Source organism: Tachysurus fulvidraco, chromosome 1 (assembly GCF_022655615.1).
Source record: "Tachysurus fulvidraco isolate hzauxx_2018 chromosome 1, HZAU_PFXX_2.0, whole genome shotgun sequence".
Taxonomy (NCBI): Eukaryota; Metazoa; Chordata; class Actinopteri; order Siluriformes; family Bagridae; genus Tachysurus; species Tachysurus fulvidraco.
The window spans coordinates 43,055,713-43,074,171 of record NC_062518.1 but is presented as its reverse complement, the minus strand read 5'-3'; the positions used below and the strand labels follow the sequence as shown (position 1 = coordinate 43,074,171).

Here is an 18,459-nt window from a genome sequence, read left to right as displayed (position 1 = left end):
ACATGGCAACGGTCTTTGTAATGCTTGTCACCATAATAAACCTGACAATCATCGCAATCAAGGTGTAGAAGAATATGTTTGAGTTATGTTCCATTTGTTTTAAATGTTTAAAAAAACATATCCAAGTTAATAAAAAATATTTAAAAACGTTGGAGTTAAATTGTGAATCTCTTAGAAATTGTATTTCCAGCCTGAAGAAACAGTGCACTATGTGCTAGTCACTTATACACCCTTATATGAACACATCCCTGTCAACATCTGTCACATGCACAATGCTGTGTACATGTGATGCAACAAGTGCTCTCTCTCTCACACACACACACACCCACACATACACCCACCCACACACACACACACACACACACAAACTCTTCTGTAAGTAAACTGAGAGAGATAATACTTGTGAACAGCTCCATGAAGTTCATGACCTTTTAAAACATTATATAGAGATGAAGATCTCTTATTGTTCTGACTTCACTTCTACTTGTTTTTTGTCTAAAACTAATTTAGAAGTAAAAATCATAACATGTGAATGATGTTTAGATATTTTCTTTTCTACATGTTTCAGTCATTTTGTGCCAAATTCATGTCCAAATTCATGCTGTAGAATGTTTCTTAAAATAGTACTAAATACCACTAAATTATATCAATCTCTCTTTTATATATATATATATATATATATATATATATATATATATATATATATATATATATATATATATATATATGTGTGTGTGTGTGTGTGTGTGTGTGTGTGTGTGTGTGTGTGTGTGTGTGTGTGTGTGTGTGTGTATGTGTCCAGAGATATAAATCATTTTTTGCCTTTAGTTTTCACTGTAGTGAAATTGCATGTGTGGCCCTTTAAAAGGTCGCAGGTTTGTGCTCGCTAGATTTCCCTTGCACATGCGCGAGAATAGAACAGCCATTTTGTTGAGATCTCTGTAGGGCAGTCGCATGCTGTGTGTTGTGTTGACATCTGGTGGAACTTCAAAAAGGTTTGATATCAATTGTGGAATTAGACAAGGATGCCCTCTTTCTCCATTTTTATTTTTGTTAGTCACTCAAGCTTTGGCAGTACATATTAAGAAAAGTCAATTTAATGATATCAGTGCTTTGGGTGCAGAATTTAAACTTAGTCAGTTTGCTGATGACACGGCTTTTAAAAAAACGAAATTGAGGTTCCAGTTACAATTGAGTATTCTCTGATGCGTCGGGTCTTAAAATGAATCTGGATAAATCTGCATTGTTTCCCCTAAAAGCTTGCTCGCTTACACACATAGAAGGTATTCTATATGTGTAACAACATCTAACATATCTGGGTATAGTCATTTGCAAAAATGATTAACAAAGAAGCCAGTTAAATTTTGAACCAGAAAGAAATTTAACTTGTGGTTAATTAGAGATTCATCAATTTTTGGGAGGGTGGTGTTGTCCAAGGCAAAAGGTATTTCCAGATCTGTATATACTTCTTTATCATTAGATGTGCCCTCTACTGTGATGAAAGTTTTGGATAAGATATTGTATGACTTTATCTGGAGGAAAAAAAAACATTATTTAAAGAAGGAGGTCATATGCAATACTAAAGAACAAGGGGGGCTAGAGGTTCTGGATTATAGTATAATAATACTTTCAAGATTAGATGGTTAATAGATTTTATGAAAAATAAAGATAGTGTTTTGAATGTATTTCCAAATTATATATTTAACTCTATTTGTGGCATAACATTTTTGATAATGCAATTTTTCTGTTGATTAAAATTCCGATTAAACTGGCTGGTTTCCATAGGCAGGCCCTGTTAGCATGGAATTTGATCTATAAACACAATTTTTCACCACACAGTTATTGTATTTGGAATAATAAAGAGAGATTATTTAAAAACAAATCTCTTTTTTATCAAAACTGGGTTAATGAAGGGATTATTTTGGTAAAGCAGCTGTTAAATTCTGATGGGTATTTGTTGTCTTACACCGAGTTTCTTGAAAAATTACAACTACCAGTTAAACCAAGAGATTTTGCTATTGTTTTTGATGCAGTTCCAAAGAGTGTTGTATTTCTTTTAAAGAATTTGAGTTCTTTGCAAATTAATATAGATGACTTCTGTGGTAGTTTAAACATCGGCAATGTTAATATCTTGAAACAAAAGTGTAACAATAATATTATAAGAAATGCCCTCTGTTGTGTTTCTTTCCCTGCAGCAGAGTTTTTTGGTCTTCCTTATTTGGTGTTATATTCGGTAATATTTCTTATGCTTGCGAATTTTGTGGTCAGGAAAAGGAAGCAATTTTGCATCTGTTTTATCATTGTATCTACTCAAGACTTTTTTGGAAGGATATGGAAAATTTATATTAGTAGAAAATTGGGTTGTGTGGTAGAAATTGGTGTATGTGATGTGCTTTTTTTATTTTGAGGGATATAATTTGGAAAGTAATGAACAATATATTATACAACTATTCATTGTATTAGGAAAGTACCATATACACAAAACAAAGTGGGCCCTTTGTAAACCAAATCTGTCCCATTTTATTAATGATTTCAAGTTATACAGTAATCTTCTGGAGAAAGTAAAAAAACAAAAAAGCTCAGAAAACGTGATATTTTAAAAGAATTCAAGTTTTTGTAACTTTTTTCCTTTCTTTTCTGGTAGCCAATGTGACCGATACCTCTTGTTGTATGGCATTGAACAAAAAATGTGTATTTATGTTTTGTCTTTTTGCAATAATAATAAAAAAAAGTCATGTGTTGACATCGAGGAGAATTTATTTTAAAAATGGTGCTGTTCCTCCTGGTAAATATCTCTTTAAAACTGTTTTATTATCCGTGGGAACTAGTGACCTATTTGTGTGAACATTTCTTTATGTGCAACTCTTGTAGTTGAGGTCGGTTCGAGTATAATCGGCGTGATCCTCGTATCACGTGCAAATATAAGTTTCAGTTCATTGAATTGCATTAAATTCTGTTGCCGTGTGTGTTTCTTTCTTTACCACCCAGTTACATTTTTGGTACCAGGAGTGGGGTATTCTGACGGTCGGGAACAGTATAGTGTAGATCACATCATTGTTTTTTTGTTTTTTTTTTAAATACGGTAGTGGCTGGTGCTTGAGTTGCAGGTCTCGCAGTGGGAGTGGTCAGCTGTGTGGTGTTCGTCCAGCTGCTGAAGACGTCGGCCGAGGGACAGGAGACATCGCTAGCTGCTACTGAACTGCGAGTGTGGTTGCGGATCGGGAACCAGTGATGGGTGTTTGGCAGAAGTGGACGAGAGTGTTGTATACACATTACAGACAGTATATCCTTTGAACTGGGAAACAAAGAGATTCTCACAAAGACTTTGTGTTGTTGAAAAGACTTTTAAGCACGTCGCAGCCGGAGGAAGAGGCTGGGATAGAACATGGTGCTGCTAGTGGGAAGGGTGTGGGTAATGTGCAAGAACAGATAGAAGAGCTAAGAAGGAAGAATGCTGAAGCGTTGGCAGCTAATGCCAACCTGAGTAGAGAACCAACTAGGTCCTATTTATATGTGCCCAGAGAGCACCACATTCAGCCTTTTAGTGGCGATCTATGCAAAGATGGTAGAAATGTGGATGAGTTTATTGAAGAGGTGGAAAGAGTGCTGCTTGTGAGAAATCAAACACCTGAAGATCAAGCTGATTTTGTTCTTTCTCTGCTAAAAGGTGCTGCTGTAGAAGAGGTTAGGTTAAGGCAAGGGTTGCGTCCGCCACAAACAGAGGACATTTTTTTGTATTTAATATCGGCTTTTAGAGAAATATGCAGTACAGCTCAGCTGTTAGACATTATACACTCGCGGACAGCTGGAGGGTGAAGACCTCTGTACGTACTCTCATGCCCTTTCACAGATGTTGAATATTATTTCAAGGCAGTCCTCTGATGCTATCGCCAATGCTGGCCTTGCACTTAGAGACCAGTTTGTTGAGGGAGTCAGAGATGTAACACTCCGAAGAGAGCTTCGTAAGTTTGTCAGGGACAAACCACAGTCTACTTTGATCAAAGTAAGGGATGAGACATTAATGTGGTCTCTCGAAGATAGCAAACCGCGTGCTAGTAAGTTAGCCAGTAATTATAGCATAACCTCTGAGGCTACAGAAGCTCAGTGTGCGGCTATGGTGATGCCTGTAGCGGGCTCTGTAACACTTGATGTTCTGAAAGTGGTAGCAGAGCAGGGCAAAGCCATAGGGGAGTTAACTCAAGCTGTTCAATCCAAATATTTGCAGTACAGACAATTGTTAAATATATATTGCTTTAAAATGTGCATGTTGGACACAAAGGACTTTAACCTCTTCAGGACCTCGCCCCCTTTTTGCAGGTTTGTCGCCTACAAAACCTACCCAACATAAAGTGGTACAGCTCCCACATACTTTGACACACAGGGGTCTCATTGGAAAGAAGAGATTCTCTAGTTTCAGAAACTAGTTTCAGATTGATTCTAGGCCTTACTGGCACAATGTTTCAGAGGCTAGAATGGAAGGTTTTCATTTCCGCCTGGGTTGTTTACCTGATAAACTGATTAATCTTATTTTTCTGGAACATGTTAGGGACCAAATAGCAACTGAGGGTCATAGCCACATGTCTTGGCTTTCACCAAAAAAAATTCAAGTCAAAAGACCCAAAAATGGCTTCAATAAAAATATTTTTCTACGGACTTGGTCGTCTGGTCCAGCGTTTTTGTGTACTTGTTTACTGTATAACTTTGCTTGTTTTAGGCCTTTTAAACTGAGCATGCAGCCTTTTAATTCAAAGACTCTCTGTCTACTACTCTGCTGTGAAAACAGGCCTGTAACTTGACACCCTGAGCTGTGAGAGTGACAAAAGGTCAAGGATTACGCAAGAATTCTTCTGTGCAGCTTTTTCACGCAGATCCAGGGAGCAAAGAGGGGGGGGGGGGGGGTTGCAGCATACCGTTGGAATCGTCTGCTTATTGGCTAAAGAGCTCTATAGGTCCCGGCCCATTTCATTGCTATTGGAAGGAGTAATTGTCAGTCAAATGCGGGTTCCCAAAAATGATGTCATGACATCATTGCCTTCCTAGCCGTCTATCTCTGCAATACAAGCACCCATTGGCTCAAGTGAGGGCTTGTTTGATTCGTTAGGTCCTGGGCTATAAATATGATGTAAATTTAGAATTTTTGAATACCCCAATGAGAAGTTAGAGCGGCAAAACAAGATGATGGCCCACTACTGTTTCCAGTTTTTGGAACACAAACGGAATATTTGCGGTGTGACCAAAGCGTTTAAAAGGCTTACAGATTTCAGTTCCTTGGACCTGTGTGGATTTTTGTGGAATATTAGTTTTGGAATATATTACACAGTGAAGAAAGGGACGCGTCTAAAGGTAAGGGAAAAACCGGTCTAGCGGCACCTAGGTCAGTTTTCTCTAAATTTTTCTAATAGTATGAAGGCTGTGAATCATATTATGCTTTGTGTGTGGGCTTAAAAAATATTGAGAGTATAAACTTTACTAGGTAAATAGGTTTTTTCGTGTTTTTAGAGGATTTGATGCTTTAAAGATGAAATTAAGCTTGTTTCTGGGTCATCCCCTAGTGGTCACTTTGACTTCCGTGCCGACCCGTAACAACCTGAAATTGTTGGAAAAGGAAGTTAAGACTGGATTTCTTGTTGGGTCTTTTGGAAATCTCCTTTCTTGGGTTGTTGGATGGATCCTAGAGGGATGGCTACTCGGGATATTCAGGGAGGAGGCACTTGGTTCTCGTGTTCTGTTTGTGATTGAGCTAGCTCTGCTGCTGCTACGCTAGCTCTCCTCCTCTGCTGCTGCTAGCTCTCCTTTTCTGCTGCTGTCCCTAAGGTAGCTGAACCAGGAGTGGAACGTTAAAGGTTCTGGTTGCTCCTTGGGGAATTGGGATGGCACGATGTTCATGATGATCTGGAGTCTTCTGCAGCCTTGAATTGTATACAGGCACTGAGCCTTCCGTTGGTTATTTATTTATTTTTATTTTATTTTCATTTTTTTTGGGGGGGGTAATGGTCAGTGGTTGCTAGTAAATGGTAAAGGAACTGCTTTCTGTGCCTGATAAGATGTCCTCTGCTCTGTTGGTATTTTACTAATAAGTTTGGCTAGTGAAAAGCTCGCTTTAATCCTCTGCTGGCTCTTCAGTTAGCATGAAGAGCCAGGTGAGATTTGCCTGGTATGGTCTGTTTGGGGGGGATTTTGTCTGGCTGCTTTCCCAGTTAATGGGAGATTGTCCCCCCATGAAGCTGCTGCTGTTCCCTGACTAGCTTTCATGGAGCTCATGAAAAGGAAGGGGAATTCAGAACAGAGACATACCGCCAAATGTAAATTTCATAAGCTTACAAATAAAAAATTTAAATATTTCAAAGAATTGTCTTTATTTAGATTCAAGTGGTCCTGACTGAACTATATTTAATATTTTGTTGTAAAATCCCCTAGCATACTTTGTATCTGTATTTTTGTCTTGTTTGTTAATTTGTTTGTTAATTTGATAAAAAAAAAAAAAAGAAATTATAAAGCCGGCAGTAGGTGGAGCCAGAGTGGTGTCGAAGGGAGGGTGTGTTCCCGCTGACCTCTGATTGGCCAGCCCAAATATTTAAACCCACTAAATTTAATTGGTTGACGTTTGAAAGAGCCACAGAGCTGGTTGGTGAAAACTTGTCCCTGCACTTACCTGTCCCTGCTGGTGTGCTTTCAAACCCGTTTAATAACTAAATATATATGTATATTTATTTATAGGGAGAGAGAGTTACGTTTCATTAAGTTATTGTGCATGTTTTGGGATGTCTTTTGTAGTGTTCTTTTCTCCCTTGTTTTTCTCTCTTTTCTTTCTCTCTGCTAAGCAGGGCTTCAAATCATCCTCAGCTGATACCAATTAGCTTACCTGCTATACGGCGTGCCGCAGATATAAAACAGCAGAGAGAGACAGCTCGAGGAGAGTTTTTCCTTATACGCTATCCCAGCACTGTGGTTGTTGTATTTCCTATTAAGCAATTGGTGAACTGTAAACATGTGAGGTTACAACGACGTTATTGTTGATGTGCTAGTCTGCCTTTGTCAACCGGTGTTGCGAGATGAGCGCCGATTTATTTGGGTTTATACCCCTTCTATATTTTTCACCTGTTTTTCTTTAGTCAGGGTGAGAGGTGAGAATATTGTTTTTAATTATGGGCAGGGAAGTTACTTTGTTAACCTTAAGTAGGTTTCTGTTTTGTTTGTTGTTTTCTGCATTTGCTCTCTCCTGACTCCTTGGTTGTTTAGGCTTATTTATTCTGGCATTTGTATATAACTTGTATTTATTGGCTTTTGTTGAGCCCTGAACAATAAACTCAATTTAAGAATGTTTTTAGTTTTGTGTTCTTTCAAATCATGGTGTTAAATAGAGGGGATTTGTGGGAATCTTTTATGAGAAGTATGAATTTAAAAAGTGAGAAGAGCTGGGATAGAGGAAAAGGAAAGTTCTCATTTGTTCATTTGCACATTCTCAATAACCCCTAGACACATTGAGCACGTAACAAAATGTGTGTGTGTGTGTATATAATTATATGTAAAACATTCACACACACACGTTTATATATAAGGTTGTTGGTCATAGATCAGTTTAGACCTCAAAAATGTATGCCTTTCAAGTGCAAAAAAAAGATTTCAGGGAAACGTCTATCTGGCTAGATAAATATTATACCTTTCAGACCCCTGGTGTCCCCAGAACCCATTTTAAAATATCGCCTTAAGGGATCTTGGGATGTTTTGACAAAACAATTCTGCATTTGTGATTCTGCATGTGCTAGATGGATCTAGCTTTCTGAGAGTGTTTTAAAAATTACAACAGATGTTAGCCATGAAGAAAATAAAATCATATAGAACATAACTTTTTATTTTTATTTATACATTTTTTTTTAGATTTTTTTTATTGCTGAAGTTATGGAAGTCTGCCACAGAATCATTTTATGAATTAATCAGTGACGAGAAAAAATATTGTATTATATTTGGTGAGATGCAGTAGGAAGCTTTTCAGCCACTTTTCTTGGCACACACAGAGGGATAGCTCTTGTCACATGGAATATCATTCCAGTTTTTGTAGGCTACAGATAACAGAAAAAATAACCTTGTAAATGTCATGGAATTTGAATTAAAACGCAAAAAAAAATAAGCAATACACCACAAGCTATTAAGATATAGACAACTGTAAGAATTTTTTTTACTCACAAGACCAGTTCATATGCACACAGCCCTCTCTTTTCTTAACATTATTTGGTTCTCCTGGATTCCACTTGGTGAAAGTCAATTTGGTGCCATCAGACCAAAAAAAATGCTTAGGCTGAAAGATGAACAGAGGAAATCACAAGGTGTTATAGTTGATTATTTTTTTTTTTACCATGTTTAAGTCAATAAATCATGCACCATACAGTCAGATGTTCTCCTGCTTACCTTCTGACAGCCACTGAGGCCGATGTATGTTGGATACGCCGTGGGGTCATGAGTATGAATAAGAGCCTTTATCCGCTGATATTCATTCTCACTGTGTATTGAGACCAAGTGTGCATCAAATTTCTGACAGAATTTCTAAAAAAACAAACAGAACTGTAACATCGTTGCATGTTCTTACCTGCAGTTATTATGCACAATTAAGGAACTGACACTATACATCTCGTAAATAAATCTCATTTTAAACAGGTACCAAACAGCTATAGTAGATATTGATATAAGAAGGCAGGATACACCCTGGACAGAGTGCCAATCCTTTGCAGGACACACACACACACACACAATGGACAATTGTTTCCAGAGATGCCAATCAACCAGTGCACGTCTTTTGGACCAGGGGAGGAAACCCCCGAGGCACAGGGAGAACATGCAAACTCCACACACACAAGGCGGAGGCGGAAATCGAACCCCGACCCTGGAGGTGTGAGGCGAATGTGCTAACCACTAAGCCCGCCCCCTTACCCAATCATTCGTCCATCCATTTTAAAATAAATATTTAATTTTCTTTCCTGTCCTGTTACTGTGTTACTTTTCACAGCCTTTTGCTAATACAAGATTAAAACCCATTTCACCAGTGATATGCTAATAAATAATCCTTTCACATTTTTTTTTACCTTTGTGTAAATAGAGCAAATGTAAATACAGTTGGAAAGAATTAAAATAAACCTCTGCAGAAGCCCAATCCAGTCTGGCGGCATTGTACAAGTAGCAGCGACCAGAATAGAAGGTCCATCCAGTTGGGCAGTTCTTAGGAAATACAGTCTTTGCTGGCAGAACTAGAAAGATATATACAATATTATAATATATAAGCACACACAGGTACACATTCATGTTTATATATGTATATGTACATACACACACTTGTCTTGATATGCTGAAGCATTACAGTTTTTCTTCACTGGAAATAAGCATTACAATTTTCCTTCACTAGAACCAGTATGACAATGTCCCTTCAGGTTTCAGGTCAGGGGAGTTGGCAGGCCAATTGAGCACAGTAATACCATGTCAGTAAACCATTTACCAGTGGTTTTGGCACTTTGAGAAGGTGCCAGGTTGTGCTGAAAAACGAAATCTTCATCTCCATAAAGCTTTTCAGCAGATGGAAGCATGAAGTGCTCCAAAATCTCCTGATAGCTAGCTGCATTGACCCTGAACTTGCATTGACCTTGCCCAGTGGACCAACACCAGCAGGTGACATGGCACCCCAGACCATCACTGACTGTGGGTACTTGACACTGGACGTCAGGCATTTTGGCATGTCCTTCTCCCCAGTCTTCCTCCAGATTCTGGCACCTTGATTTCCGAATGACATGCAAAATTTGCTTTCATCCGAAAAAAAGTACTTTGGACAACTGAGCAACAGTCCAGTGCTGCTTCTCTGTAGCCCATTTCCTGCACACGCCTGTGCACGGTGGCTCTGGATGTTTCTACTCCAGACTCAGTCCACTGCTTCCGCAGGTCCCCCAAGGTCTGGAATCGGTCCTTCTCCACAATCTTCCTCAGGGTCCGGTCACCTCTTCTTGTTGTGCAGCGTTTTTTGCCACACTTTTTCCTTCCCACAGACTTCCCACTGAGGTGTCTTGATACAGCACTCTGGGAACAGCCTATTCGTTCAGAAATTTCTTTCTGTGTCTTACCGTCTCGCTTGAGGGTGTCAATGATGGCCTTCTGGACAGCAGTCAGGTCGGCAGTCTTCCCAATGATTGCGGTTTTGAGTAATGAACCAGGCTGGGAGTTTTTAAAAGCCTGAGGAATCTTTTGCAGGTGTTTAGAGTTAATTAGTTGATTCAGATGATTAGGTTAATAGCTCGTTTAGAGAACCTTTTCATGATATGCAAATTTTTTGAGAAGGACCTGTATGTGGGGGCCAAACCATCACTTACAAAACCCCTTGTTCTGTATATGGAAGATATTTCTTAATGACATGATTATTGCTTTAATCTTTTAGCTTTTGGTCTCAGTATATTCATTTTTGGCAGCTATAAATTACCGTGCAGCCCTTATTCATTCTGTTATAGCTTTAATACATTAATTTGCAACATTAAGACTCTGTGGTGATACCAAAAATAACCACTATGTTACCCCAATGGTTTTGTATATTTATAACTTCTGTAATAGGAAACATCAGTTTAAATAAATTAATTAAATAAAAAGAAAGTAAAGCTGGTACAAATGAGGTATTCTTAATACCATACTGATCTGTGCAGGTTTTTTAATTACCTTTCACAATGTGATGAGCAGCCGCTAGAAAACAGAAGAAAGAAAAGAGTAATGTTTATCACATTCACTAACAATTTTAGTTTTAGTTATATCCTAATATCCTTAATAGAGTTAAGATTCTTACCCAAAGCTGCTCCTGCTGTGGCGAGAATAAGAAGCATCACGACTTTTGTCTGAGAAGCCATAGTTCTTTGTTTTCATGCACTGGAAGAAAAAAAGCATGATTTGTGTTAATGTAGTAAGAATTGTGTATGTTATACCTCACCGCAACTCCACTTACATCTAATCAGGAGGGTTTACTCGCTTGATGTAACAAATTAAGGTAAGTGATGATGCTTATATAGTTATACTGTCAGGAACTTCCTCTTTCCAAAGAAAAGATTTTTTATCTAAAACATATAAATGACATTTGCACAATGTTGTAAACGTTCTGTGAAGATGCAAAGATAAGGACATGGAATATTTGAGCTGAGACATCATGTTATAATGTTTGGACACGTAGTTAATTTAACACATTTAATGTTAAATGTTGTAATGGATTAAGGGTGAAAGTATATTTAGACAAAACTACAACTATGCTGTTGCCCCCAAATATATTTGGACACTTAGGCCACAGTTACAAATGCAAGTGGGATTTTTGTTAGGAAATATCACTTTCTACTTATCATAGATGTTGATGAGATGTAATATTTTTAAATATACAGTTGTGTGTAAAAGTGTTGGCCCCCTTCCTGATTATTTTTTATTTTTTTTTGCACATTTGTGACACTTTAATGTTTCAGATTATCAAATAAATTTAAATATTAGTCAAAGATAACACAAGTAAACACAACATGCAGTTTTTAAATAAAGGTTTTTATTATTAAGGGAAAACAAAATCCAAACTGAATGAAGAATCGAATGAAGATAACAAATAAGATCAAGATAAAATATTAAAATCTTGAAAAGATTGACAATATTTTCTTTTTTTCTCAAAATACAAAAATTGTAAGCCTAGCATGAGTATAATATGACAAGTAAACCTACAGTATATAGTATGTATCATATACATCTATACAGTAGATAGGTTAAGGTGCAAGTTTGACTACAGTGGAGTAAGAGTGCAGTGCAACTCCGTCTGGCTGAATGGTTGTCGTGAAACATCGGAAAATTCAAGTACTGTTTTTATTCTACACTTGGTGACCATGAATGTCTTATTGCTTTACAAAGACTATGCAAAGAATTTTACCACATTTTTTATGATGGTCTTAAATGTATTTATTGATATGCACGTTTCTAGTGCATACTTCTCTTTTGGCTCTCAACGAAGGCGTTGCATTTTCTCTCCCTCTCCTCCAACTTACTTTCCCTGCTTTGCTCCTCTCGTCTAGTCTATTGTCTTATACTTTGAGAGACTCTCTCTGCACTGCTCTCCAATCTAAAAATATCATGGATTTGATAAGCTGGTCTCTCAATGCAATTGACACCATCTTCTTGACAAGAAGCTTGGGTTCGGGAGAACCCGACTGCCCTGCCGGAACGTTCGCAGCTGGCAATACGATGGATGCATGAGAGAAGTGGCGGGTCGTGTGCTGGCGGCTCTTTCCGTGGAGGACGTAGAAGATATCTACCTATTCGGAACCATGATAACAGGAGTTCTGCTGATTGGATTAGGAATTGCCCTGCTTTATTAAGGATATCAGAAAACAGTGACAGCTGTCCAAAACCTGACAAGGCTGCCCGTCATGATTGATACAGTGGGCAGAGCGGTCAGCACTTAAGCTGTGAATATTAACAGCAATATGGATAACATCACGGTGAGGCTCAATGCTTGGAAAGGAAAATGGATCAATTTGGAGACCAGAATGGACAAAGAGGGTAGTAGTGTAAACTGGAATGCGTCTACTCGCCCCAAACCAAACAATCCCAATCTTATCTGCCAAGGCCGCTGTTGGAAAAACAATTCTCCTGTAAGAGCACTGCAGTGAGACGCTCTTGCATTCCTCCCCCCATTTCCACAGACACCTGCTGATTGTTGACTCTGTCTGGGACCTGATCAAGGCTGTCTCCAAGGCAACCTGTTGTGTATCGCTTTGACAATCTTGCAGACTGAGGCACCGAGATTTGATGCTGGGAGCAATGACTCTCCAGGCCTACACGCTTACATACACACACACACACACACACACACACACACACACACACACACACACACACACACACACATACAGTATATAAAGATATGCACTCCCCACCAACACCACCATCCCTAGCCTTTGCCGCTTTGTACCGCCAGTCTGACAAGCGGGTCAGTGACCAGCGCAGAAGATAAAGGCTGCAGGACCTGATGGCTGCTTGCCTGTGCTGGATTACCTCCACCCCCCACTCCCCTCCCCTGTTGCAAGTGGTGTGTTTATGGCGTACTGTTTATGTGCTGATGTTGCTGAGGTGTTTTTCCTGTTCCCACACTGTACTCCCCACCGGAGCATAGTCTGGGTTTTTTTTTTTTCCATCCCTTCCCTCATGTTATGCTGTGTTTCTTTTTAATACCCTGTATTTCTGTCCTGTTCCCCCCACCCCCACCCCCACCCCTTGTCATATTGTATGTATTGTATGTATGGACAGGTTGGTGACTAATTTCACTGGTACCTGTGACGTGTGACAATAAAGACTACTATTACTACTACTACTACTACTACTACTACTACTACTACTAGTGATATACATATTTTCTATGCAGTTTTTCCCAAATCTGTCCAAACCCTGGGTAGGTTAAAAAGCAACCATTTAGTGAGGCGTAGCTGATAACTAGCAGAACTGAGACAGAGGAGGGTACAGAGGTAAGCTGGAAGTTTATCTAGCAGGGCGTTATATATAAAAATATTCCAATGCTGTTTTCTGTGGGTGGTCAGTGATGCCCAACCCACCAGATCATAAAGAATACAATGGTGAATAAGGGACTTTGCATTTGTAATAAAGCATATAGACTCATGATGCACTGAATCCAGGCTCCATAAGATGAAGGAGGCTGCATGAATACATAGTATGTTACCATACTCAATCACAGACAGAAAAGCCGCTTTTTGGCATTAAAAGTATAACTAGATTTATTTCTAAAACAAAAGCCAATCTTTATTTTGAGCTTCTTAACTAAATTGGCAATATGTACATTAAATAAAAGTACTTGTACGTGGGTACCCTTTCAATGGATTTAGCATCAGATGTAAAAATGCTAAGATCATCAAGGAACTGTGGGCGAGATTTTGAAAAGACCATGTTCTTCATTTTTTGACGAATTAAAACCAATTTTAAATTGAGCAGAGCAGTTTGTAATGACTGAAATGCAGTCTGAATCTCTTGCACAGCCTGTGTTATGAAAGGAGCATATGTATAAATGACAGTGTCATCTGCATATACTGTATATCATTTATAAAAATAGAGAACAGAATAGGTCCCAAAATAGACCCCTGCGGGACCTGTTTAGATATCCCAAGAAACTCAGATTTGTGGCCCTCTGCATAGACACACTGAGTTCGATCTACAAAATAGTTTTTAAACCATTTAACAGCATTAGGACTGAAACCACATCCCGAAGATTGTTCAGCAACAATTTATGATCTTGGATAGATCTACAAATAAAGCAGCGCAAAGTTGTTTTCTATCCAAGGCACAAATAAGATCATTTATTACCACCATCAGAATCAGGTTTATTGGCCAAGTGTTTTGACACACACAAGGAATATGGTTCCAGCTGTTTGTGACTCTCAAAAGTACCGACATAATTAACACTATACTATACAAGACAATGCAGATGATGAGATACAATATAGACAGAATGAGTATTAAATATGAATATAGAATATGACTGATCAGTTAGGTGCAATATTATTCTTTTTGTACAATATACTGTATAGCAGCAGTAGTGTGTGTAATAAATACAGATGATTTGATTACTGACACTCCTGACAATGCAGTATTTATAGATATGAAGCAGTGAATGTAATTATGGTGAGTTGTTGATCAGGGTGATTGCCTGTGGAAATCACCCTGATCAACAACTCACCATAATTATTTTCACTGCTTGTGTTGACAAAACAATTCTGCATGTGTGATTCTGCATGTGCTAGATGGATCTATCTTTCTGAAAGTGCATTTAAAAATGACAATAAAATGAAATCCATGAAGAAAATAAAATTATACAACAAATAATATAATTTTTTAGATTTTTTATTGCTGAAGTTATGGAAGTCTGCCACAGAATCATTTTATGAATTCACTGGAAGAAAAAAAAAGCATGATTTCTGTTAATGTAGTAAGAATTGTGTATGTTTCTACTTCACCGCAACTCCACTTACATCTAATCAGGAGGTTTTACTTGCTCGATGTAACAAATTAAGGTAAGTGATGATGCTAATATAGTGATACTGTCAGGAACATCCTCTTTCCAAAGAAAAGATTTTTTATCTAAAACATATAAATGATATTTGCACAATGTTTTAAACGTTCTTTGAAGATGCAAAGATAAGGACATGGAGTATTTGAGCTGAGGTATCATGTTACAATGTTTGGACACTTAATTTAACACATTTAATACATTCAGTCATGGATTAAAGATATATTTGGATTAAGGATGAAAGTATATTTAGACAAAACTACAACTGTGCAGTTGCCCACAAATATATTTGGACACTTAGGCCACAGTTACAAATGAAAGTGGGATTTTTGTTAGGAAATATCCGAGATTACAGTGAGATTTTTGTTAGGAAATATGACTTTCTACTTATCATAGATGTTGATGAGTGAAACATCGGAAAATTCAAGTACTGTTTTTATTCTACACTTGGTGACCATGAATGTCTTATTGCTTTACAAAGACTATGCAAAGACGTTGTTTTTCGGACAAAGCAAACCAAAGACAGTGCATTGCAAGTAAATATTGCTTTATTGTAAATTGTGGGATTGTTGATGTGGTGATTGATGGTGTAGGTAGGATTTGTATTTGCTGGTTAACTCTTTAATACACATGAATCATTAGTAAAATTAGTCTGCTGAGGCCTTTCATTTATTGTAATACATAAACTAATATCAACGAAATAGGTGTTCATAATTTGGTGCCCAAACAGGGACTTGAAGAAAAATCTAAAACCAAATAGTAGAATTTGAATTAATTTGTAATGGTTTTAAATGGATCGATTATGCTTATGAGTCTTCATATAGATTGTGTAGAAGTCTAAGTGAATTTTATCCTTGTGCAAGAGTATTAATATTCCTGCACACTCTTCTGTAAGTAAACTGAGAGAGATAATACTTGTGAACAGAAGTTCATGACCTTTTAAAACATTATATAGAGATGAAGATCTCGTATTGTTCTGACTTCACTTCTACTTGTTTTTTGTCTAAAACTAATTTAGAAGTAAAAATCATAACATGTGAATGATGTTTAGATATTTTCTTTTCTACATGTTTCAGTCATTTTGTGCCAAATTCATGTCCAAATTCATGCTGTAGAATGTTTCTTAAAATAGTACTGAATACCACTAAATTATAAAAAATCTCTCTTATATATATATATATATAAGATATATGTGTGTGTGTGTGTGTGTGTCCAGAGATATAAATAATTTTTTGCCTTTAGTTTTCACTGTAGTGAAATTGCATGTGTGGCCCTTTAAAAGGTCGCCGTTTTGTGCTCGCTAGATTTCCCTTGCACATGCGTGAGAATAGAACAGCCATTTTGTCACATTCAGTCTTTTAGTGGCGATCTATGCAAAGATGGTAGAAATGTGGATGAGTTTATTGAAGAGGTGGAAAGAGTGCTGCTTGTGAGAAATCAAACACCTGAAGATCACCTTCAAATCAAACACCTGCTAAAAGGTGCTGCTGTAGAAGAGGTTAGGTTAAGGCAAGGGTTGCGTCCGCCACAAACAGAGGACATTTTTTTTTTATTTAATATCGGCCTTTAGAGAAATATGCAGTACAGCTCAGCTGTTAGACGTTATACACTCGCGGACAGCTGGAGTGTGAAGACCTCTGTACGTACTCTCATGCCCTTTCACAGATGTTGAACATTATTTCAAGGCAGTCCTCTGATGCTATCGCCAATGCTGGCCTTGCACTTAGAGACCAGTTTGTTGAGGGAGTCAGAGATGTAACACTCCGAAGAGAGCTTCGTAAGTTTGTCAGGGACAAACCACGGTCTACTTTGATCAAAGTAAGGGATGAGACATTAATGTGGTCTCTCGAAGATAGCAAACCGCGTGCTAGTAAGTTAGCCAGTAATTGTAGCATAACCTCTGAGGCTACAGAAGCTCAGTGTGCGGCTATGGTGATGCCTGTAGCGGGCTCTGTAACACTTGATGATGTTCTGAAAGTGGTAGCAGAGCAGGGCAAAGCCATAGGGGAGTTAACTCAAGCTGTTCAGAGGCTGACTCTACAATACCCTAAGCTTGAGTCTGTAAAGTTTCCTAAGTCTACAATGCAGCCTAGATTTTCTGATGATCGCAAACTATTTGTTTCAAATGTGATGGTGTCGGGCACATTGCAAGAAACTGTGTAAGATAAAACAAACAAGCTGTCAAGGATGATGAGCCATCTTCCTCACCAGCCGGGAAATGCACACCCTCTGTCGCTATGAGCCATGCGATGCGGGGGCAAGCAATAGGCTCCACTCATCTTGATTCAAATCGTGATCGGTTACTCAAACATGCTGCGGGGAAGTATCCCGTGGGTTGACCTGAAAATTGGAGGTGTGACGGTGTCATGTCTGCTTGATACCGGAAGCCAGGTCAGTACAATTACCAAACACTTCTTTAAAGAGCATGAAGGTTAGGATATGCTTTCTACATCTGGTTGATTGAGAATTACTGCTGCTAATGGATTAGGCATCCCATATTTGGGTTATCTCGAACCAGTACTCGTACCAGTTGAAACTATGGGTATCACCCTGCCTGAGTGTGGGTTCCTGGTGATAACAGATGTACGAAATTCGTCTGCTGTGCCAGCACTCATCGGCATGAACATTATAAGTAGGTGTAGGCAACTAGTGCACACTGAGTTTGACACCCCCCTGGGTGTCTGACTGGAGAGAAGTTTTCCAGTAACTGCAAAGTGTCAGTCAAGCTAAGAAACAGATTGTTGCACATATCGCTGGGAAGCAGACAATGCATATTTCTGCTTGGTCAGTTTCGACGTTGACAGTCCGGGGAAAGGGGAATAGGTGTCCAGGGGGTTCGTCTCACCTGTTGTTGGAGCCTTGGAAGTTTCCCCTCCCTCAGGGGCTGATAGTGGTACCCTTTCTTGTTTCCACTTCAGCACCACTATTTCCGGTTCGAGTTGTGAATCTCTCTACCAAGGATATATGGCTGCAGCCTTGCGCCCGGCTGGGTATTCTCTCTCCTATTGAATCATTATGTTCTGGAGAGGGTTGTCGAGTAAAGTTCAAGCAAGTCAAAGCTGGGGTGGAGGAGATTACTGTGAGCACAGAGGAGAGGCAGGTGGTAGCAGAGGGCTTATCAGACTTACTTACCGAGCTGAGTTTGGGTGGAACTGCTGAGCAGCAGGCTGAACTCAAAAAGTTGTTACTGAGGTACATGGATGTGTTCGCGGTAAGTGATGAGGAATTAGGGTTTTCCGACAAAGTGCAGCACGAGATCCATTTGGTCGATGATGTGTAATGGGTCAAAAAAAATATTAATTTGTAAGTTTGATTCCCCCCCCCCCCCCATTAATACATTTCCTCATGTTTACATTTTTTTTTAATTACACTACAAAATTAGAGCTTTTCAGAAACACATCTGC

General features: G+C 38.6%; 1 protein-coding gene and 1 long non-coding RNA gene across 2 annotated transcripts; one reads left to right on the top strand and one right to left on the bottom strand.

Annotated features, from left to right (window-relative positions):
* Positions 1-1,010: 1,010 nt before the first annotated feature.
* LOC125139088 lies at positions 1,011-7,320 on the top strand. The gene is made up of 2 exons (XR_007138213.1): positions 1,011-4,317; positions 6,825-7,320. It is a non-coding gene; the product is annotated as an uncharacterized LOC125139088 (long non-coding RNA).
* A 511-nt stretch (positions 7,321-7,831) lies between these two features.
* On the bottom strand, positions 7,832-10,988 carry LOC113642645 (lactose-binding lectin l-2-like). The gene is made up of 7 exons (XM_047801076.1): positions 10,964-10,988; positions 10,808-10,887; positions 10,684-10,707; positions 9,130-9,239; positions 8,407-8,541; positions 8,185-8,296; positions 7,832-8,060 (listed from the first exon to the last, which is right to left on the bottom strand). Exons 2-7 carry the CDS (start codon positions 10,866-10,868, stop codon positions 7,990-7,992), a joined length of 513 nt encoding a protein of 170 aa, XP_047657032.1. The 5' UTR covers positions 10,869-10,887; positions 10,964-10,988; the 3' UTR covers positions 7,832-7,989.
* Positions 10,989-18,459: the final 7,471 nt, after the last annotated feature.